We start from the raw sequence: 21,984 nt of genomic DNA on the forward strand, positions 1-21,984 counted from the left end.
CTGTGATGGGGCTATGATATGTGGGAGCAGAGAATGGGGTGGGTGGATGGAGAGCATGCCAGATGAGAATCTATCAGCAATGGGAGGGGGCCTCCACTTTAGCATCTCTGCCCCTGCTCCTCTCAGAGGACCGCCTTTCATTGCATTCAGCTGTGATGGTAGCAGGAACACAGGCACACCGAGGACAAGGAGAGAGGGAGCCTTGTGTTCTCTCTGCATCTGAGGCAGGACAGCACAGGGTACAGAGAAGTCTGCAGAGAGGCCAGCTCATCAGGGAAGCACTTGTCTTCCACCTTGGGCTTTGACTGAGCGCTGGACAATTGGACCCTGGGGATCAATGGAATAATCCTAAGCACGCTATGGCATAACCCTATGTCACAATATGGAATGTTCCAAGTAGGTGGCCATGTTTTCAAAAGATGTCTTTTCCTCTTTTTGTTGTTGCCATTTCATAGGTTTAGGATTGGGTGTATGTTTCTCCTCTCTGAATGGCACTTGAATGATTACTGACTACTCTGTGTGACTGGGGCATACAGCTGTGGACTGACACATGCCGTCCCATCGTCTTTCATTATCAGAGCAGTCTCTTCTTTTTTGACAGTTGAAGAAGCATCTGTAAGGAATCCAGACGGAGCATTCATGAAGGTGTTAAAGCCCGGAAGAAGCACACGAGCACTGAGCTGACTATTGAGCCGGAGGCGCCCTCAGACAGCAATGGCATCAACTTGTCAGGCTTCGGGAGTGAGCAGCTAGACACCAATGATGAAAGTGATGCACTAAACTACATACTGCCTTATTTCTCAGGGGGAAATCTAGAAGATGTGGAATCAATGTTGTTACCTGTTTTTTTCAAATGTATAAGATGGAGATAGGCTCCTGGGTATTTTGAAAAACAATACAAAGAGCCCCTCTCTTCCACCTGCATCCAACGACTCAACTTATGAAAATAAATTGAGAAAGCTGTATTTTCTGGAAAATGTGTTAGATGCAGAAATTCAAGAAAATATCAATGAAGTTAAAAGGGAAAAAAAATAAACTGCCATGCTTATACAGCCCAGCCTTCTAGGTAACAAATTTAAATGCCAAATATTTGAAAAGAAATTAGAAACTGTCCAACCACAGGAAAATAGCCTGGCAAAGATTCAAAGTGTAGGCAAAAGCCTGCAGAGAGTGAACAGAGTCTTCATGGGCCCAAGGAGCATCCAGAAAAGGCACTTCAAAGAGGTGGGAAAGCAGAGCCTCAGGAGGGAACAGGGTGGCTCGGGAGTCCAGCCCCAAGGGAGCTGGAACAGCCTCACGTGGTGCAGGGGCCCGATAAGTTAGCGGGAAATGCTGTCTACACCAAGCCTTCATTGAATCCAAGAGCATAAGGCCGCAGTCTCCTCTTTGCTGAAACCCTTCTCCATGGGCGTGCCTTCTGCCTCCACCCCTGCAAAAGCCCTATCTGAGGTCAGAAACAGATCGAAAGACTTAACCCACACCTTTTTAGTTTTAGAAGACGCAAAGGCTAGAGTTAAAAATATGAAGGCTGCTAAACCAATCGTACATTCCAGAAAAACTATTGTTTTCATAAAACTCACTCCCGTGTGGTCCACAGAACACCCAAGGTCAAAAAGAGTCAAAAGTTCAGAAAGAAAAGATCGCTCAATAGACTGATGCTTGCAAAGAGGCCTCCATTCTCTGCAGCGAGGGATTTTTCATCTTTAGGGGACCTGAGTCCTCAGGAAAATCCTTTTCCAAAAGTATTTGCCTTTTCAGAACCTTTTATAGAAAACACTAATGTAGAAAACACAACTGCAAGAAATGCCTTTGAAGAAAACATTTTTATGGAAAATGCTACTATGCCAGAAGGCACCATCTCTGAAAACACAACCTACAATCATCCTCCTGAGGCAGATTCCATTGGCACTGCGTTAAACTTAGAGACAACTGTTAAACAAACCAATGAAACACAGTGGGAATACAACAACGTGGGCACTGACCTGTCCCCCGAGCCCAAAAGCTTCAATTACCCATTGCTCTCATCCCCAGGTGACCAGTTTGAAATTCAGCTAAACCAGCAGCTACGGTCCCTCATCCCCAAGAATGATGTGAGAAGTCTCGTTTCTCATGTTATCCGGACCTTGAAGACAGACTGCGCTGAGACCCATGTGCAACTGGCCAGTGCCAAGCTCATCTCTAGGAGAGGCCTCCTGATGAAGCTTCTCGGTGAGCAGCAAGAATTGAGAACTGTATCAACGACAGCACGGAAGCCCAGAGTGAACAGAAAGAGCAGAAGTTGAGTGAGGTGAGGACCACACAGAAACATGAGACCCAGACTTTCCCATCATTTAGCATATGCCAGGAAAGTGCCCACACAGGAGAACCTGGGACTCCCAGACCGTAGCTTGTCTTGGCCATGTAACTTTGGCCATGACAATGATCTCCCACTTTGCTCATTTAGAGAATGAAATAGATTAGTACACAAGATAAACTGTAGGCCGGGAGCGAAGGCTCACGCCTGTAATCCTAGCACTTTGGGAGGCTGAGGTGTGTGGATCACTTGAGGTCAGGAGTTTGAGACCAGATTGGTCAACAGAGTGAAACCCTGTCTCCAGAAAAAATACAAAGATTAGCTGGGTGTGATGACAAGTGCCTGTAGTCCCAGCTACTTGGGAGGCTGAGGTGGGAGGATCACCTGAGCCCAGGGAGATAGAGTGTGTAGTGAACTGTGATCGCACCACTGTACTCCATCCAGCCCGGGCAACAGAGTGAGACCCTGTCTCAAAGAAATAAAAAAGAACCTGTAAGCTACTCACCTGTAATACTGGGGTTTTGAATAGTTAGCTTTCATCCTCTTCATCCTGTTTGTTTTTCAAAATTCTTCTTCTTTCCTTTTTTTTTTTTTTTTTTAGCTCACTAAAAAAGTTCCAGCATATGGCTATAACAACAAACTCACTTTGAAAAAAACATTTTTATGGAAAACACTACTATGCCAGAAGGCACCATCTCTAAAACAACATACCATCATCCTGCTGAGGCAGATTCCACTGGAACTCCGTTCAACTGTGACTACGGTAGTGTGTGGGGGCCGAGCATGGTGGCTCATGCCTGTAATCCCAACACTTTTGGAGGCTGAGGTGGGTGGATCACGAGGTCAGGAGTTTGAGACCAGCCTGACCAACATGGTGAAACCCCGTCTCTACTAAAAATACAAAAATTAGCTGGGCGTGGTAGTGCGTGCTTGTAATCCTAGCTACTCAGGAGGCTGAGGCAGGAGAATCGCTTGAACCAGGGAGGCGGAGGTTGCAGTGAGCCGAGATCGTGCCATTGCACTCCAGCCTGGGTGACAAAGCGAGACTCCATCTCAAAAAATAAAAATAAAAAAAGATAGTGTGTGTGGGGCGCACAGCAACATATTCAAGCTTACGTACAAGGCATTTGAGGTCGGGACATGGAAAAATAATGAGGCACTGTGTGTATGTTATTTGTGCATGAGAATGAAACTCCTTGACCCTGAAAACAGGACAGGGAGTGGAGTGTGTGGTGTGATAAGGAACGCTGAAAACAGCCTTCTGAGAATGCGGTTTGAGTGCTCTTACAAGGCCACAGGTGTCTCACGACCTGACCTCAAAAAAGACATCTAGTGAATGTTTGTGGTTTAACAAGCCCTTTCAATAAATACTTGGTGCATGGGTGCTGGGGCGGACTCTCTTAGAAGAGCTGCCCCCCGCCCCACTCAGCTGGAATTGTCTGAGAACTCATTCTTGGCATTCACTGCAAGCTATTAAGCTCTGCATAGTGATGATTTTCATTATAATTTTCTGTCTCATTGAAGTAAGGACAATAATTAATTCAGGTTTTCAGAATGCAATCCTGTCTTTCTGTGGATTCAGAACCCACAAACTGAAAATCAAAGCCACTTGCCCACCTGCTACTACTTGACATTCTTCTTCAGTCGTTTAAGGCTGAGGTATGCTTTGTGCTTTTACTGCAATGTGTATTCCAGGATTTTTTTTTGTATTATTGTAATTATTTTTATGTACAGAAAACTCCACAGCGTACAGTTTAGTGGCAACTTCTTTAGCCTTTGCCTTTTCAAACTTGGCAATGCGAGCCACAGACTTGGGACCCAGGACGTTGCCTCGCCAGTGACGGTGGATCTCATCATATCTGTTGTTGTAATTGGTCCCGACAGCTTCCACCAGCTTAGCCAAAGCGCCTTTGTCTTCCTAGTTCACCTATGTGAAGGCGACAGTGGTGCAGGTCTTCCTGTGGACTAGACGGCCCAGTCTTGCCTTCCCCTTGATAATGCAGTAAGAGACCTCCATTTTATGACACAGGGCAGGCAAGAAGACAACCAGCTCAATGGGATCCACGTCTTGTGCATTCACCAGCAGCTGAGCTTTCTTGTTCTCCACCAAGGTGGTGACGGTGTTAACTCCTGCTGGAAGGACAGGTGGTCTTTTAGTAGGGACGTCCCCTTTGCCAGCGGCTTCCTTCTCGGCCCGGGCCAACAGCCTCTGCTTCTTCTCCTGCTTTGTCTCTGGTCTGTACTTGTGGGCCAGCCTAAGCAGCTGAGTAGCTGTTTGGCGGTCCATGGCCTGGGTGAACTGGTTAATCGCAGGAGGCACTTTCAGCCGCTTATAGAGGATGGCTCTCTGCCACTGCAACCTGAGATAGCAGGGCCATTTCACAAAGCGGGTGAGGTCTCTTTTGGGCTAGATGTCCTGTCCAATGCCAAAATTATTAGGCCTTTTCTCAAACAGGGGATTCACCACTTTCTTGGCTTCCTACTTTTTCATGACAGCAGGGGCCGGAGCCACCTTCTTCCCCTTGGCTTTCTTTCCTTTTGGCATCTTGGACAGTAGTGGGAGGAGAGAGACTACTCCAGGATTTGTAAAGCCTTGGGTTGGGCTGTGCTGTCTAACGGCTTACAGCAGTCTAATGGCTGTCTAACGGCTGTCTAATGGCTGCCTGGCCCCCTCCCCTGTACAGGAAGTCCTGAGGTAGCGTTTTAACTACTTTTGGCTGCCAAATTGTGCTGCTTTAAATATGACTGCATGTCTTTGTACTTTATAATTGTCAAGAACAGTGAAGGGACTGAGATTTTTGCCTTCCCTTGAAAGCCAACAAGTTAGCCTGCCTCAGTTTCATGGATGCTGACAGAAGACACAAGACTTCTGGATCAGAGGCAAAGGACTTTATCACTTATGGCACAGCAAACAGCATGATGTCCATATTCATGTTGGTTTCCCCTGAGCCTTCAACCTGTGGGATCTGCCTCCAGGTAGGCAGTGTTGAAATTGATTTGGAGAACACCCAGCTGGTGTTCACTGCAGAATTAATTACTCCCTTGGTGGTGGGAAGAAATCCCCACACATTTGGTCACAGAAGCCTTCTTCTGTGTTAATGATTGCTGTTGTAGTGGTGTGAGAGCAGAGGAAAAACATGGTTTGAGAGGTTTTCTGGAACACCCCATCACAAGATTATAGCTCTCCTTAGAACTGCTCTGTAGATAACATCTTGAACATTGTGATATGTCAGGTTTTCCATTTGAGATATTCTTTCAGATCCTGCACACGAGTGAAACTACAGACGCCAGCTGGTCTGAAGGACCCCACAAGAAGCCAACTCGCCAAAGAATGTGGCGTCCACATCCTGATGACTTCATCCCCTTTATCCCAATTAATCAATGACCCCAATTTTCCAGCCCCTCCCCTCCACAATCGCCTTAAAAGCCCCCGCCCAGAACTCCTTGGCAAGACAGATTTGAGGGTCCCCTCCCATTTCCTAGCTTGGCCACTCTAAGATCATTAAACTCTTTCTCTGCTGCAAACCCTGCTGGCTTTGTGTATTGATCTGTTACTGGACAGCAAGCATAAGAACCTGTTGGTCCAGTAACACATTTTTGGGGGGTCTAGCAGTATACTGGGTGTTAACCCTAGTTTTTCTTTTTGTTTACATTTCAGGATGAAAAAACTCCTTTATATGATGGGGAGTTGTGATGTACATACTTACAATGGTGACAGGGCGAAATGTCATTTTACTTCCATATGTCCTTTTTTTTTTTTGGTGGAGGTGGAGGGGTCCTTTTCCAATTTTCATTAATTTACACCATTTGTCTAGAACTTTTTAAACGCATTTTCTCTTTCAAAATCAATGTACTTTCATCCCTTTTTTTATCATAAATACATAAATCAGACTGAGCAGTCTCTCAGCAGGAAACAGATGTTGTACCCACCCAAAGGGCAGTGTGCAAGGAACAGGGAAACCAGTGAAGCCTGAGAAGCTCCCCCTTGGGCCTGAAGGAGTCAGGGGAGGGAGGCACGCCCAGGGGTTGCCTGAAAGAGCTGTGGCTTTTGCTAGAGGGACATAGTCAACCTGCAGTAACCTACAGGGAGAATCAATAAGCATCAGACCTCCACCAAAACCAGGCAGAAGCTTGAGGGCAGGGGTCCAGTTTATGCTGAGCAGGCTGGAGAGTGGCCCTGGGGGGCAAATGGAGAAAATTGAATACAGTCAGCTGCTCTTTCTCTCCTTGAAAGTTTTCCTATCACAGAGCACTTTGGTCCCTATATTGTTAGATTTAAGTTCTAAATTTCTCTTCAAAGAATCAATATGTTAGTACGTTCAATTCTTTGCCTTCTACTTTTAAACTTAACTTCCTCGTAAAGCAACCTTTTTCGATTACCTACTCCACCCTAACTCATTCCGATCACCTGCTCATTCTCCACCCTGACTCATTCCGATTTCCTGCTCTGCCATAAACATTTTTCCCTGCCAAAGCATTCACCCCGTCACTCTCTTTAAATTAGCCAGTCGGAATTAGTTTAGCCTGTGCGGTCTAACCCTAGCCAACAGGGGAACGACACAGCAGCAGGGACCACGTGCGTCAGGGATAAGAACCCCCTCCCCTCCTTTGTCCAGGCGTGCACTCACCATTGCTCCATCCATAAGGGGGCACCCTTCTATAGAAGTCACTCGCCTTGCTGAGAATTAAAAAGAAAATTTTATATTAGAGTGCTATTTCTTTTGTGACACCAAAACTTTATTTATAACAATATCAGTAATAATATACCCTAATTTGTCTAGCACTTTGAAGACAGAAATTGTTTTCATATACATTATGTCACAAGTCAAGCTTATGGACACATATGTACTACCCTGTGATAAAATGAAGCAACAAACTGAGAAAAAACATGTCTTACCCAAAGGTACACATAGCTGTCAAAAGACAAACCAGCCTTTAAATCCAGTTTTTCTGCTCTGCCCACCACGTATACAAATACTTGTGGGTCTTTCTGCAAGGTATTTAATGAGAAAAGTTAAACATTAGCGGGGCGCGGTGGCTCACGCCTATAATCCCAAAACTCTGGGAGGCCAAGGCAAGCAGATCACCTGAGTTCAGGAGTTTCAGACCAGCCTGGCCAACATGGCGGAACCCAGTCTCTACTAAAAATACAAAAATTAATGGCCGGGCGCGGTGGCTCACGCTTGTAATCCCAGCACTTTGGGAAGCCGAGGCGGGCGGATCACGAGGTCAGGAGATCGAGACCACGGTGAAACCCCGTCTCTACTAAAAATATACAAAAAATTAGCCGGGCGTGGTGGCGGGCGCCTGTAGTCCCAGCTACTTGGAGAGGCTGAGGCAGGAGAATGGCGTGAAGCCGGGAGGTGGAGCTTGCAGTGAGCCGAGATTGTGCCACTGCACTCCAGCCTGGGCGACAGAGCGAGACTCCGTCTCAAAAAAAAAAAAAAAAAAAAAAAAAATTAGCTGGGCATAGTGGCTCATGCCTGTAATCCCAGCTACTCGGGAGGCTGAGGCACGAGAATCGCTTGAACCTGGGAAGTGGAAGTTGCAGTGAGCCGAGATTGTGCCACTGTGCTCCAGCCTGGGTTACAGAGTGAGAATATCTCAAAAAAAAAAAAGAAGAAAAAAGAAAAGAAAACATCATTTGCATATACTCACAACTTAAAATAAGCAAATTAATAAGGCTGTGGCAGGTCGGGGAGGCAGTTAAAAAAATAATCTATGGCCAGGTGCGGTGGCTTATGCTTGTCATCCCAGCACTTTGGGAAGCCGAGGCTGGTGGATCACCTGAGGTCAGGAGTTCGAGACCAGTGTGACCAACATGGCAAAACCCCATCTCTACGAAAATACAAAAATTAGCTGGGCGTGGTGGCGCATGCCTATAATTCCAGCTCCTTGGGAGTCTGAGGCAGGATAATTGTTTGAACCCAGGAGATGGAGGTTGCAGTGAGCCGAGATTACACCATTGCACTCCAGCCTGGGCAACAAGAGAAAAACTCCATCTCAGAAAAAAAAAAAAGAAAAGCAAAAAAACTTTGATTAATCTTATTCCTGATTCATTCCCTAATTCTTTTTTTTCCTTTTTTTTTAGACAGTCTCACTTTGTCAGCCATGCTGGAAGGCGGTGGCACAATCATAGCACACTGCAGCCACAATCTCCCAAGCTTCAGGTGAGCCTCCCACCTCAACCTCTCAAGTAGCTGGAACTACAGGCATGCCCCACCACACCCAAGTAATTTTTAAAATTTTTTGGTACAGATGAGTTTCTCACTATGATGCCCATGCTGGTCTTGAACTCCTGAGTTCAAGCAATCCTCTCACCTTGGTCCCCCAAAGTTATGGGATGACAGGAGTGACCCAATGCACCTGGCCACCATTCCCTAATTCTTTCATAGAAAATTGCCAAGTCAGAGGCTGCTTCAGAGAGATTCTGCCCAAGTGGATTAGAACCACGGGGAGGCTCTCAATTTAAATTTACCTTCCTCTCATCCCACAAATTCCTGGACACAGAAACACTGCACCTAGTTATATTTTTAAAATTTAATTAACAAGTACAAATTATAAATATTTATGGAGTACAACATGATGTTTTGATATCTGTGTACATTGTGGACTGGCTACATCAAGCTTCTTAACATTCTGTTACCACTGATGAGGTTAAAATATGCTAGTCTGGTGCACAGACTAGTTAAGCTAAATGCACTTGAAAGATGGTAGGTGCAAGAAGATAGCTCTGATCTTCATGCTATTTCTTTTTTTTTTTTTTGAGATGGAGTCTCGCTGTGTTGCCCAGACTGGAGTGCAGTGGTGCAATCTTGGCTCACTGCAAGCTCCGCCTCCCGGGTTCACGCCATTCTCCTGCCTCAGCCTCCGGAGTTGCTGGGACTACAGGTGCCCGCCACCACACCCTGCTAATGTTTTTTTTTTTTTTTTTTGTATTTTTAGTAGAGACGGGGTTTCACCGTGTTAGCCAGGATGGTCTCCATCTCCTGACCTCGTGATCTGTGTGCTTCAGCCTCCCAAAGTGCTGGGATGACAGGCTTGAGCCACCACACCCGGCCTACTATAATATTTTTAAAATGTAAAAGCCATTATTACCTTGCAGGCTGTACAAAAATAGGCAGTAGGCTGGATTTGGTCAGTTTGCCAACTCCTGATCTAATCTTTAGTTCATATCAAATTTTACCCGTTGTTTCAACCATGATCTTTATAATTATCTGCGCCCCTCCCCAGCCATGTAATCCAGGTTCATCTTGTTACCGTATCTCTTTAACAATTCCTCAACCTTTCTTTGACTCCATGACCTTGACACTTTTGAAGCTTACAAACTAGCTGTTTTGTAGAAGGTCCCCCAATTTGAGTGTGTCTGCTGTTTCCTCATGGCTAAATCCAGATTATGTATTTCAGTCAGGAAACCACAGAATTGACGTTGTGACCTTCTCAAGGCATAATATGAGAAAGTACAGAGAATATCTGTTGGTCTCATTGATGATATTGACTTTGACCTCTTATCTGTCAGTTTTTTCTACTGTAAAGTTACCTTTTTCCCCTTTAATAAACAATCTGCAAAGAGATACGTTTAGAACATGTAAACACTCTGTTCCTTATTCAACTTTCACCTTCTTTTAGCTTTCATGATTCTTGCCTGAGTCAATTATTAATAAATGGTTTCAAAACTGTGGCATTCTACTGTCAGGATTTTTTTTCTTTTTTTTTCCTTGAAACAGGGTCTCTCTCACTCTGTGACCCAGGCTGGAGTGCAGTGATGTGATCTCAGCTCACTGCAACCTCCGCCTCTCAGGCTCAAGCGATTCTCGTGCCTTAGCCTCCATAGTAGCTGAGACTATAGGTGTGTGCCACCATGCCAGGCTACCTTTTGTGTTGTTAGAAGAGATGGGGTTTCATCATGTTGGCCAGGGTGGTCTTGGACTCCTGGCCTCAAGTGATCCACCCACCTTGGCCTCCCAAAGTCCTGGGATTGCAGGCGTGAGCCACTGAGCCCAGCCCTCCTTTTCTTACTTCTGTGTTTATGAACTCTTGGTAACTTACTTTAGGGGTGGTAAAATATGTTCATCCATTAACATATTTTCTGTTACTTATTGATTGATTGATTTTTACCTTAAACTGTTAAGGGTTAACCATTAACATGTTAATTGCTATCGTTAATTGTAGGGTGCTACAATAATAAAATGCTAATTTTATTGCTGGCTTTTATGTGCAGATTGTCTTAGATTTGGCCAATGGAAGCTCCTTTAAGGTGGTTTCTGCGTTCCTTTTGACACATCCCCTACTCTTTTGTGTTTCCATCATATTTTGCACACTTTCTTACTGACTGACGCAAAAGGATGTTTCAGGGTTTTTTTGTACTTTCGTTGCCCTTGTCCCAGCCCAGCCATCCATCAAGAGGCAGAAGTCCCACCACAGAATTATAGCAGACACTACTCACGTGGAGACAGGAGGGTAGAAGGAGAGGCTGGAAGGGGAAGCTAGGATGAGATGACATTCCAAGACATGCAGCATGTTTGCATGCCAGAAATGACATCACTGATAGGGGTTTACAGAAATCTCATTAGTAACCTTCCTTAAGTTTGTTCTTACCTACAACAGGAGTCTACCTCACCTGTACTGGAAGGCTGAATGTGCAAGGAGCCGAAGGCCCATGGGACATGACCAACTCAGCATTCCGCTGGAGGCTATATGATCAAACAGCAAATTGTTTATCATGAATGCAGGCTGTGGGCAAACTCACACTGCCCTGCCACCAAAAGCTTTGCTGAGGGATGTCACTCCCTGGCGCCGGGCTCTTTTGTACTCTTTGTACTCTTTCTCTTTATTTCTCAGAGCGGCTGACACTTAGGGAAAATAGAAACAACTCACGTTGAAATATTGGGGGTGAGTTCCCCCAAAGTTACCTACTGAGGAAATTAGCACCTATCGTTCAAAGGATGCAGTCTCGCAAACCTGCTGTGAACCAAACGGCCCAATGACAATTACCCAACAATCACCCCCGCTTCTCGCTATCTCTTTTACCTAATAAATACGGAGGGCTGTGTAAAGCTCAGGGCCCTTGTCCACTAGAGGCTAGGTGCCCCGACTCCTTCTTCCAACTATACTCTTTTGTCTATTGTCTTTTATTCCCGCGTTCGCCCCCTTTGTTCAGTCCAATAGATCCACAGCATAGTGGCACCCCCAACAGCAACAGAATTGGGCTATCAACATGAATGGAACAGAGAAAAGTGTAGGACTTTGACATGGACTGAGATTCAAATCTCAACCCTGCTACTGACTAGCTATGTGATCTTGTCTATGTTGTTTTACCTCTCAGAATTTCAGTTTCCTGAGGCTCCAAGGAAGATGATGGTAATATGTGCTTCTGAAACTGCCCCTATAAACTTTATAGAATTAGGCCAGGCACAGTGGCTCACACCTGTAATCCCAGTACTTTGGGAGGCTGAGGCAGGTGGATCACCTGAGGTCAGGAGTTCACGACCAGCCTGACCAATATGGTGAAACTCTGTCTCTACTAAAAATACAAAAAGTAGCCAGGTGTGGTGGTGTGTGCCTGTAGGCCCAGCTACTCAGGAGGCTGAGACAGGAGAATTCCTTGAACCCGGGAGGTAGAGGTTGCAGTGAGCCGAGATCATGCCACTGCACCCCAGCCTGGGAGACACAGCGAGACTCCATTTCAAAAAATATATAAAATTAATCAGGAAAGAAAGGAGGGAGGGAGAAACAAAAACAAACCAAGCTGGCAGCATGTTCTGCATTCATCATTAACCCGGCACACTCTCCCATCTGCTTCCTCACACTTTGGTGCCTATTGTTCTAGAATCATTAGACCCAGTTACAAGATTATAGTTCGCCTTAACTGCTCTTTAAATAGCAACTCGAACATTATGAAATGTTGTTTTCACTTTGAGATATTCCTTCAGGTCCTGCATACGGATGAAACTACTGATGTCAGCTGAAGGACCCCAATGATGCAGCTGACCTGAAGGACTCCCCGAGGAGCTACCTCATCAAAAAATACAGTTTCTACTTTGTGATGATTTTATCCCCCTTGCCCCAACCCACCAGCAACCCCAATTTTCCAGCCCCTCACTCTCTATAATCCTCTTAAAGCCCCAGGCCAGAACTTCTTGGGAGATAGATTTGATGATTTCCTTCCACTTCCTTGCTGGGTGCCCTGTGATCATTAAACTCTTTCTTTGCTGCAGCCCTGCTGTCTTAGTGTAATTAGTCTATTACTATGCAGTGGGCATGCGAATCTGTTGATGACCCTTCCTTGGGTCATCATGAGAACTAGAAATACTGGATACCAAGGGCTATTCTAGTGCAAGATTGCATCTCCTCTGTGCTGTGCAGAGAGGATAATCAATCTCTTCAAACGCATTGTCCCACATGTATTCAGGAATTCTGCAATTATGAGAAAAATATTACTGCTTGTTGTTATAATTATTTCTCAAGCATTATCCCACCAGAGCAACGAAATGGAAGTTGTAGAGAAAAAAGTGGGGGACAAGTCTGTCTGTTTTTGTTTGTTTGTTTGTTTGTTTGTTTTTGAGACAGAGTCTTGCTCTGTCGCCCAGGTTGGAGTGCAGTGGCATGATCTTGCCTCACTGCAACCCCCACCTCCTGTATTCAAGTGATTCTCCAGCCTCAGCCTCCCAAGGAGCTGGGACTACAGACGCCCACCACCACGCCCAGCTAATTTTTGTAGTTTTAGTAGGGATAGGGTTTCACCATGTTGGCCAGGCTGGTCTCAAACTCCTGACATCAAGTGATCCACCCACCTTGGCCTCCCAAAGTGCTGCGATTATAGGCATGAGCCACCGCCCCTGACCAAGTCTGTCTGTTTTTAAAGTACAAAAAAAAATCCGGAAGAAATTTCCATCAAACAGATTAACAATGACTTTTGCTTTTTATAGTGTAAGCATCTGTATTGTCTGAATTATTTGATAAAAAGCATTTTTAAATTACTTGTTTGTTACTACTTTATTGTTTTAAGTGAACTGTTTCCTCCACAGTTAGATCAGAACTCATTGAAACCTAAAATCAGAGAACTGAATTGAACAGAGTTTTATCTTAGGGTAAAGCAAAGGAAAATCTTTTTCCTTGATCCTTTATTCCATATTCTAACTCTCTGTATGCGAGTATGTAACAGCCATGATTTAACTTAATCACCATGACTTGACAAACTGCAGCCTTTAAAACTGACTGAGTCATCATGATGGGAAAGAGATTTTGTTTGACCTGGTGTGGCCCAATCTTATCCGTATCTTCAGTTTAAGGACAAGTGAGTAAATATGTGAGCCACTCTGTGTTTTCCGGCATTTTTTTCTGTTATTCTTACTTTGCAAAGATTTTTATGCCTGCAATTTTATTAACACTTCTAATATCCAAAAGAAACAGAGTGATTCTATAATAAGTTATCTTAAAAGAAAAAAAAAGAGAAGCAGAATGAGATATGTAACCCAATACCGTTTCTATAAATTAAAAGTATATGCCCACAGTGCACATTATGTAAGAACATGAAAAAAAAAACAAACTGTATGCACATCAAACACATTACAGTAGTTGCCTGTAGTAGAAGGAGAAAAGCAGAGAATGGAGTTTTTTTGGTTTTCTTTCAAGACGGGATCTCACTTAGACACCCAGGCTAGAGTGCAGTGCCAGGATCGCAGCCGCTGCAGCCCCCACCTCCCAGGTTAAAGCTATGTTGCCCATGCAAGTCTGGAATGCTTGGCCTCAAGTGGTTCTTTTGTCTCAGACTCCAAAAGTGCTAGGATTACAGGCATGAGCCACAGCACCCAGCCTGGGCATGGAGTTTTGTTTTGTTTTAAGTTACATAAATTAATGAGAGAGAGAGAGAGAGTGAGAAAGAAAGAACTTAGCAGACCAGTGGGGATAAAGTGCCACAAACTTTGATGAGTATGAAGAATTCAACTCTTGGCATTGTGTTTTTAGGGTCCATCCAAGTTGCTTTATGTACATTGAACCCAGTGCTTCTGATGCTGCATATATCCTGTGGTATGCATCCACCACACTTGCTCCACACACTCTGTTATGGGCTGAACTGTGTCTTCCCCAATTTCATGTGTTAAAATCCCCAAGTCCCAGTACTCAGAATGTAACTGTATTTGGAGATGGGGCCTTTAAAGAGGTAATTAAGGTAAAATGAGGCCATATTCACGAGCCCTAATCCATTTGACAGTATTTGAAGACAAGGCCTTCAAAGACGTGATTAAGTTAAACTGAGGCTGACAAGTGGGGCTCTCATCCAATATGACGGGTATCCTTACAAGGAGAGACACTGAGCCAGATGTGGTGGTGGGCCTGTAATCCCAGCTTCTAGGGAGGCTGAAGGAGGATCACCTGAGTCCAGGAGTTCAAGGCTGCAATGAGCTATGATACCCACCATTGCACTCCAGCCTGGCTGACAGAGCAAGACCTCAAAATAATTAAAATTAAATAAATAAATTAAAGACATTGAATCTTCATAATGACTGGGAGTTAGGCATTCTTCTTATCCCCATCTTGCAGGTGGCTGGACTGAGTGAGGCAAGGAGAAGGTAAGTAAGTCTTTGAAAGCTACACCACTAGTAAGTGGCAGGTGCAGGCTTCGAATCTGCAGCCGTCTAATACCAACGACTTGGCTTCACGTTCAACCCCTGCCTGAGACCACCTCTCCTTGCAGAGGCCGAGTCAAGGCCTGATGTTTGCTAGGGTGTGATGAGTGGGGTGCCTCAGTGGCAAGAGTGCTCACTCCTGCCTGGGGGAGTCTGGCAAGGGTTCACAGAGGTGACCTTGAATTGGCTGGTGGAAGGCGAGTAGGTGTTCAGCAGGTGAACTGGGGACAGACAGGCAGGGCGTCTGCAACCCAGCCCTGGGCGAAAGCTTGCACTGCGGGCAAGCGGCCGGGCTGACGGGGAGCCCAGGGATCGGAGCCAGCACCGGGGGCTTATTAGGGCTGCGGCCTCCCCAGGCCCTGCCTTTGGCCCCTTTTGGCCTGCTTGGCAGATGCCAGGGCTGGTTCCCCCATGGGGCATATTTCCCCGGGGCTCCAAATGAGGACCCCAGGCGCAGGTCCAGTGTCACCTGGACAAAGCTCTGTTAGGGGTTTTACTATCAGAAGTCCCCAGCCCCCCTACACACATACACACACACACACACACGCACGCACGCACACACACGCCCACGCACATGCACATAGGCACACACAGATACACGCGTTCACACATACACACACACAAACACAAACGCACTCAGATTTCCCAGACCCTGGTTTTCCTCCTGTGACATTTTCGGGGTCGGGGCTCTCACCCTAAAGAAGCAGCCCCGCCCTGGGGTGGCCCCACCCTCTCCTGGGACCTGTCATAAGCCGGACCCTGGGCCCCCAGCCGCGCAGTCCCAGCCGCCTTCCCCAGGCAGTGGAACCTTCGGGCTCCTGTAAGTAGACCTGCTGCTTTCTTTCCTTCCCTTTTCTCCCTCCTCTAACCCCCTTGCTTTCTTCCTGCCAAGTTTCTAGACTCCCCAGTGGAGGAGGTTTGCGCTTAGACCTCCTCCCCTTACGCCGAAATGACCGCTGGGTCTTGCCCTCAGAGGATCTTGGGAGCCGAGGTCCCGACGCCTCCCGGCCCTGCAGTTCCTTGGAGAGCTTGGAGCCGTGCGCCGGAGGGAATAGGAAAGCTTGGTTACAACCCGGGACACCTGGTAGCTGCCTGCACCCGGGAAGGGGCTGGCCAGGGAACTTGCGGTACTGCACAACTGGGGGAGGGTAGAAGAAGAAAGATCGGGGTGGGGATTCAGGAATAGGCACGCGGGCAGCGGGTGGCGGTGGCGGTGCCGGGCGGCGAGGGTGGGAGCAAAGGGCGAGCGGGCAAAGGCCGGGCGCCGCGCCAGGCCCCCTCCTCGGGCTGGCGAGACCTTCCCCGGACCTCGCCCCTCTGCGGCCAGACCCTTTCCAGGAGGGCTTCTGGACTTGTAGCGAGTTTGGAAGCCCAGCGGTTGCTTTTTTGGGGAAAGGGACAAAGATGTGTGGACTCTAAACAAGTTGAACTCATAGAAATAACGACTAGAATGATGGTTGCCGGAGGATGGGAGCGGGTTCGGGGGCGGGAATGGGGGCTTGTTGGCCAAAGGGTACAAAGTTCAGAGACGAGAGGAGTAGGTTCTGAGATCTGTTGCACAGCAGAGTGACTAGAGCCAATAATGTGTATTTCGAAATAACAGAGTAAACTGCAAATGTCTCACCGTAAAAATGACACGTAGGGCCGGGCGCGGGGGCTCACGCCTGTAATCCCAGTACTATGGAAGGTCGAGGCGGGCGGATCATTTGAGCTCAGGAGTTCTAGACCAGTCTGGCCAACATGGGGAAACCCCGTCTCTACTAAAAATACAAAAATTAGCCGGGCCTGGTGGCGGGCGCCTGTAATCCCAGCTACTCAGGAGGCTGAGACAGGAGAATCGCTTGAACCCGGGAGGCAGAGGTTGCGGTGAGCTGAGATCGCGCCATTGCACTCCAGCCTGGGCGACAGAGCGAGACTCCTTCACACGCACACACACACACACACACACACAGAAAAAAGTCTTAATTTAAAAAAAAAGAAAAGAAGGAACAACCCTGGGCTGCAGATCGGACTGCCCCCCTGGATCCCTCGCAATGCGGGAGTGCTCCCTCCAGGCCACCCGTGTCCCCTCCCCGCGGCACCGGTGGGGGAGCTGGGGAGGTCACTGGCAGCTCCAAATCGTTTCGTAACTGGATTGTTTGTATCGGATGCACCCGCGGGAAGGCTCAGGTCCCAAGTGATTCGGCAGAGTTCAGTCCAAGCAGAAAGTCCTGAACTCGCAGCTCGGGGCAGCCTTCATCATCTTCCCTTGCTTTGGTGTAGCGTTTACAGCTCAAAATCAGTTTGGTGTGGAGTCTAAACTCAAATCCCTCCTGGGCCAAACAAAATTCGCACCCGATGGCTGAGTGCAAGTGGCTCACACCTGTAATCCCAGCACTTTGGGAGACCGAGGCGGGCGGATCGCCTAGGCAACACAGTGAGGCTCCTCTCTACAAGAAAGAGAGAAAAAAAAGTATTAAAAAAAAAAAAAAAAAAAAAAACGCACTTGAAAATGGGGCGGAGCAGCGGCGCCCCCCGGTGGTTTTCAGGAGTTCTGAGACTGTCTTGAAATGCCTGGCTCTTTCCATCTGAAAGAGGTGAACGGACTTCTATCTACTGGATTCTTTGTGTTTGATGCTTTTTCTTAGAATTCACTCCATGTAAGATGAGAAACGGAATGGAATATTCGCACTCCCGGTAACTGTTCAGTGCCATAGAGAAACTCTAGCCTAGCAGTGGCTGGGAAGAATTTCTTTGTTGATTTATATTATTTCCTTGTCTTGAAGATTTCTTTAAACCTCAGTTTCCTCATCCGTACACTGGCAATGATACTAATGTCTATCTGATAGGGAAGTTATAAGGATAAAATGAGGTAATCTATATGAAGTGCTTAGCACAGCACCAGAAACATAGTAAATGTTAAATGAATGTGGTTGGCGCGATATGATAATGATGGGATTTGAGGATATTGTAGCTGTGCTATCTGGTCTCAGTTCGATGTCTAGGGAACTGTTAGAATGCAGTCACTTCATGGCAGTTGACTACATATTTACTGTGTTCTAGGAGCTTCAGGATGGTTCGTACTAAGACGTGGACCCTGAAGAAGCACTTTGTTGGCTATCCTACTAATAGTGACTTTGAGTTGAAGACAGCTGAGCTACCACCCTTAAAAAATGGAGGCAAGTCATACTAAAAATATTTCAGAGTTGGAAGGGACTGTATCAGTTAGCTTTTGTTGCATAACAAACTACCCCAAAGTTTAGTGACTTTAAGCAACAATGGTTTATTGGTTCACAATTCTTTGGGTTGGCAATTTGGGCTGAGTTAAGCTGGCTGGTTCTTCTTAGGTCTCATCTGGGGTAAATGGTTAATTTAGGATGGGCCTTGCTCACATGTCTGCTGGTTAGCAGGCTTTCTGTTGGGGTGCATGCCTTAGTTCTCATCTATGTGGCCTTTCTAGCAGGCTAGTTTGAGCTCTGTTCTTATAGTGGCCCCATAGATCTAGAGCAGCAGGAGTTGGCAAGCTCCAATGTCCAAGCACTTTCTCTCTCTTTTTTTTTTTTTTTTCGAGACAGTGTCTTGCTCTGTTGCCCAAGTTGGAGTGCAGTGGTGTGATTTTGGCTCACTGCAACCTCTGCCTTCTGGGTCCAAGCGATTCTCTTGCCTCAGCCTCCTGAGTAGCTGGGATTACAGGTGTGCGCCACCATGCCCCCCTAATTTTTGTATTCTTTTTGAGACGGAGTCTTGCTCTGTCACCCAGGCTGGAGTGCAGTGGAGCAATCTCTGCTCACTGCAACCTTTGCCTCCCAGGTTCAAGTGATTCTCCCTGCCTCAGCCTCCTGAGTAGCTGGGATTACAGGCGCCCACCAACACGACCAGCTAATTTTTTTTTTTTTTTTTAGCAGAGACGGAGTTTCACCATGTTGGCCAGGCTGGTCTCGAACTCCTGACTTCAGGTGATCCACCTGCCTCGGCCTCCCAAAGTGCTGGGATTACAGGCGTGAGCCACAGTGCCCGGCCTTAATGTTTGCATTTTTAGTAGAAATGGGGTTTCCCATCTTTGCCAGGCTGGTCTTGAACTCCTGACCTTAGATGATCAGCCTGCCTTGACCTCACAAACTGCTGAGATTAAAGCTGTGAGCCACCATGCTCCACTGTGCAAGTGCTTTTCAAGCCTCTACTTATGCCACGTTTGCTAATATCCCATGGTCAAAGCAAATCACAAAACCAACCTCAGATTCGAGAGGCGGAAAATAGATTTCTTGATGGGAGAAGTGGCAAGGAGACCAGCACACAAGGGTGGGAGTTATTTGTGGCCATTTTGCAATCTGCCACAAAGACCTTTCCAGGGTTCTCAGTGTGAATCCTCGATGTCACGTGGCAGGATTCCCCTGCTTTCATTGATAATTGAAATTCATGCTTGAGTGCACTACTCTTTGTGGCTTTGACTAGACTGTGGGGAGGATGTCCTCTCTATCCTCATGAGCCTGATGATGGCAGTGAGGTAAGCACTGCCCAGTGGCTATACGAAGAGTTCAGACTATGAGATGAGTCTCGGCCGGGCGTGGTGGCTCACACCTGTAATCCCAGAACTTAGGGAGGCTGAGGCGGGCAGATCACAAGTTCAGGAGATCGAGACCATCCTGGCTAACATGGTGAAACCCCATCTCTGCTAAAAATACAAAAAATTAGCTGGGCGTGGTGGTGAGCGCCTGTAGCCCCAGCTATTCGGGAGGCTGAGGCAGGAGAATAGCGTGAACCCGGGAGGTGGAGCTTGCAGTGAGCCGAGATCGTGCCACTGCACTCCAGCCTGGACAACAGAGCAAGACTCCATCTCAAAAAAAAAAAAAAAAGATGAATCTACAGGTAGGTAAGCTTTTGAGAAAAGGGGATGCAATCAAGTAGCATGACAAAGTGATCAGTCCCATCTAAGCTATGATGGCCATGACTCAAATTCAAAATTCCAAAGAATGTATACATGAGAGTCACTCCAGCAAAATGCATGTTCTCTCACACTAAGTGGGTCTGGCGATGAAACCATATGGTAAGCACTGTAACATAATGGTTTAAATGTGGCCTTGGGCAAGTTACTTAACCTAACCTTAAATAAAGTGGAAACAATATTTGTTGAATATCAAATGACATAATTCATGTAAAGCATGGAATGAGTGCTGAGTAAATAGCATTATTATTGTTATCATTATTATTATTATTATTATTAACTGGGCTGGGCCAAAAATGAGAACCCCTTCTTGTCTCTGCGATAGAAGCAGAGATGGGAAGACATTCCTGAAGCAGAACTATTATCTGTGTTTTTTTAGAATACCAAAAACAGGCTGGGCATGGTGGCTCATGCCTGTAATCCCAGCACTTTGGGAGGCCAAGGTGGGCAGATCTCTTGAGGTTAGAAGTTCGAGACGAGCCTGGCCAACAGGGTGAAACCCCGTCTCTACTAAAAATACAAAAATTAGCCGGGCGCGGTGGTGGGTACCTGTAATCCCAGCTACTCAGGAGGCTGAGGCACGAGAATCACCTGAACCTGGGAGATGGAGGTTGCAGTGTTCAAAGATCAAGCCACTGCACTCCAGCCTGGGCAACACAACAAGACTAGGTCTCAAAAAAAAAAAAAAAAAAAAACAGAGGCCAGTCGCAGTGGCTCACGCCTGTAATCCCAACACTTTAGGAGGCCGAGGCGGGTGGATCACAAGGTCAGGAGATTGAGACCATCCTGGCTAACACGGTGAAACCTGTCTGTACTAAAAATACAAAAAATTAGCTGGGCTTGTGAGGAAGGCGCCTGTAGTCCCAGCTACTCAGGAGGCTGAGGCAGGAGAATGGCATGAACCCAGGAGGCAGAGCTTGCAATGAGCTGAGATGGCGCCACTGAACTCCAGCCTGGGTGACAGAGCAAGACTCCCTCTCAAAAAAAAAAAAAAAAAAAAAAAAGAGTGCCAAAAACAAAGGCATCAGGCCTTGAGTTCCGTTTTTTTCTTCAACATTTATTTTAGTTTTAGGGGTACATATGCAGGCTTGTTATATGGGTAAATTGCATGTGGCTGAGGTTTGGTGTATGAATGATCCTGTCACCCAGGCAGTGAGCATGGTACCTCATAGGTAGTTTCTCAACCCTCGTCCCTGTCTCACCCTCCCCTGTCTAGTGGTGCTCAGCGTCTATTGTTCCTCTCAGGCCTTGAGTTTCTAATTGCCTATGGAATGCTTTATTTTGTAGAGGTCCTGCTTGAAGCTTTGTTCCTCACCGTGGATCCTTACATGAGGTATTATTTATTTCCCCCCTCAAAATGCTAATGCTGTGTTAAATGCTATTTGGAAGTAGTTCATCTTTTAAAATATCCACCTGACTTAAAACATGGTCACTTTCCTTCTGTTTCTCCCAGCCAGTATCAGTGATGGGATTCATGCATGCTCGTCTTTTGCAGGCAAAGGTCTAAGTAGCTTAGTGAGGGATCACCTCAGTCCCTTTGTCCCAACCATCTTCTATCTGCTCTGCACAATTTGCCTTTCACTGCTCAACAGAATTACTTTCAGAAAAAAAAAAAAAAAAAAAAAAAAAGAAGGAAAAAAAACCTTAAAAGAAAAAAATAAAGCCTGGGCAACATGGCAAAATCCCATCTCTACTAAAAATACAAAAAAGGTAGCCAGGCATGGTGGCGCAGGCCTGTGGTCCCAGCTACTCAGGAGGATGAGGCAGAAAGATCACTTGAGCCTGGGAGGCAGAGGTTGCAGTGAGCCAAGATCGTGCCACTGCACTCCAGCCTAGGTAACAGAGCAAGACCCCGTCTCATAAAGAAAAAAGAAGCCAAACCCCAATTTGTGCATTTCACTACTGGCAAGTAATTTGGATAGCGGAAGATGCTAAGACTAAAATCAGCTTTTCTGGCCTTCCATTCACCTGTATTCTTTTAATGTAGGTGAATCTGCAGTTGACTCAAACTTATATACTCAGCAAACAGCTCAGGGAGGGGAGGAAATCAAAAGCCTTTATTGACCACTAAGTCCTCAGTATTTTTTTGCCTCAGTAAATAACATAGCCATCATTCTTTTACATTTTTTTCATAGCTGATT

At 46.3% G+C, this 21,984-nt stretch overlaps 2 protein-coding genes and 1 pseudogene across 4 annotated transcripts in view; 2 read left to right on the forward strand and 1 right to left on the reverse strand.

The window, feature by feature from the left end:
- Positions 1–382: 382 nt before the first annotated feature.
- Positions 383–4,134, forward strand: LOC129478468 (leucine-rich repeat-containing protein 37A3-like; annotated as a pseudogene).
- A 44-nt stretch (positions 4,135–4,178) lies between these two features.
- Positions 4,179–4,760, reverse strand: LOC129478469 (large ribosomal subunit protein eL8-like). Its single transcript, XM_063636136.1, has one exon. The coding sequence runs from the start codon at positions 4,578–4,580 to the stop codon at positions 4,221–4,223; it is 360 nt and encodes a 119-aa protein (XP_063492206.1). The 5' UTR covers positions 4,581–4,760; the 3' UTR covers positions 4,179–4,220.
- A 10,784-nt stretch (positions 4,761–15,544) lies between these two features.
- Positions 15,545–21,984, forward strand: part of PTGR1 (prostaglandin reductase 1) — a 32,339-nt gene continuing 25,899 nt past the window's right edge. Inside the window, exons 1-3 of one of the 3 annotated variants that reach the window (XM_055271510.2) lie at positions 15,545–15,742; positions 17,965–18,080; positions 21,131–21,176. In XM_055271510.2, coding sequence (XP_055127485.1) covers positions 17,975–18,080; positions 21,131–21,176 — 152 coding nt within the window. In that variant the 5' untranslated portion in view covers positions 15,545–15,742; positions 17,965–17,974. Of the gene's footprint in view, positions 15,743–15,865; positions 16,050–17,964; positions 18,081–21,130; positions 21,177–21,984 lie in introns of those variants that run through there. The other 2 variants (XM_055271512.2, XM_055271507.2) reach the window with 2 other exon arrangements.

Source organism: Symphalangus syndactylus, chromosome 3 (assembly GCF_028878055.3).
Source record: "Symphalangus syndactylus isolate Jambi chromosome 3, NHGRI_mSymSyn1-v2.1_pri, whole genome shotgun sequence".
In the NCBI taxonomy this organism is placed as follows: domain Eukaryota; kingdom Metazoa; phylum Chordata; class Mammalia; order Primates; family Hylobatidae; genus Symphalangus; species Symphalangus syndactylus.

Coding starts and splice junctions, on each gene's coding strand:
- LOC129478469 (XM_063636136.1), bottom strand. CDS start 4,580: ATGGACCGCCAAACAGCTACTCAGCTGCTTAGGCTGGCCCACAAGTAC.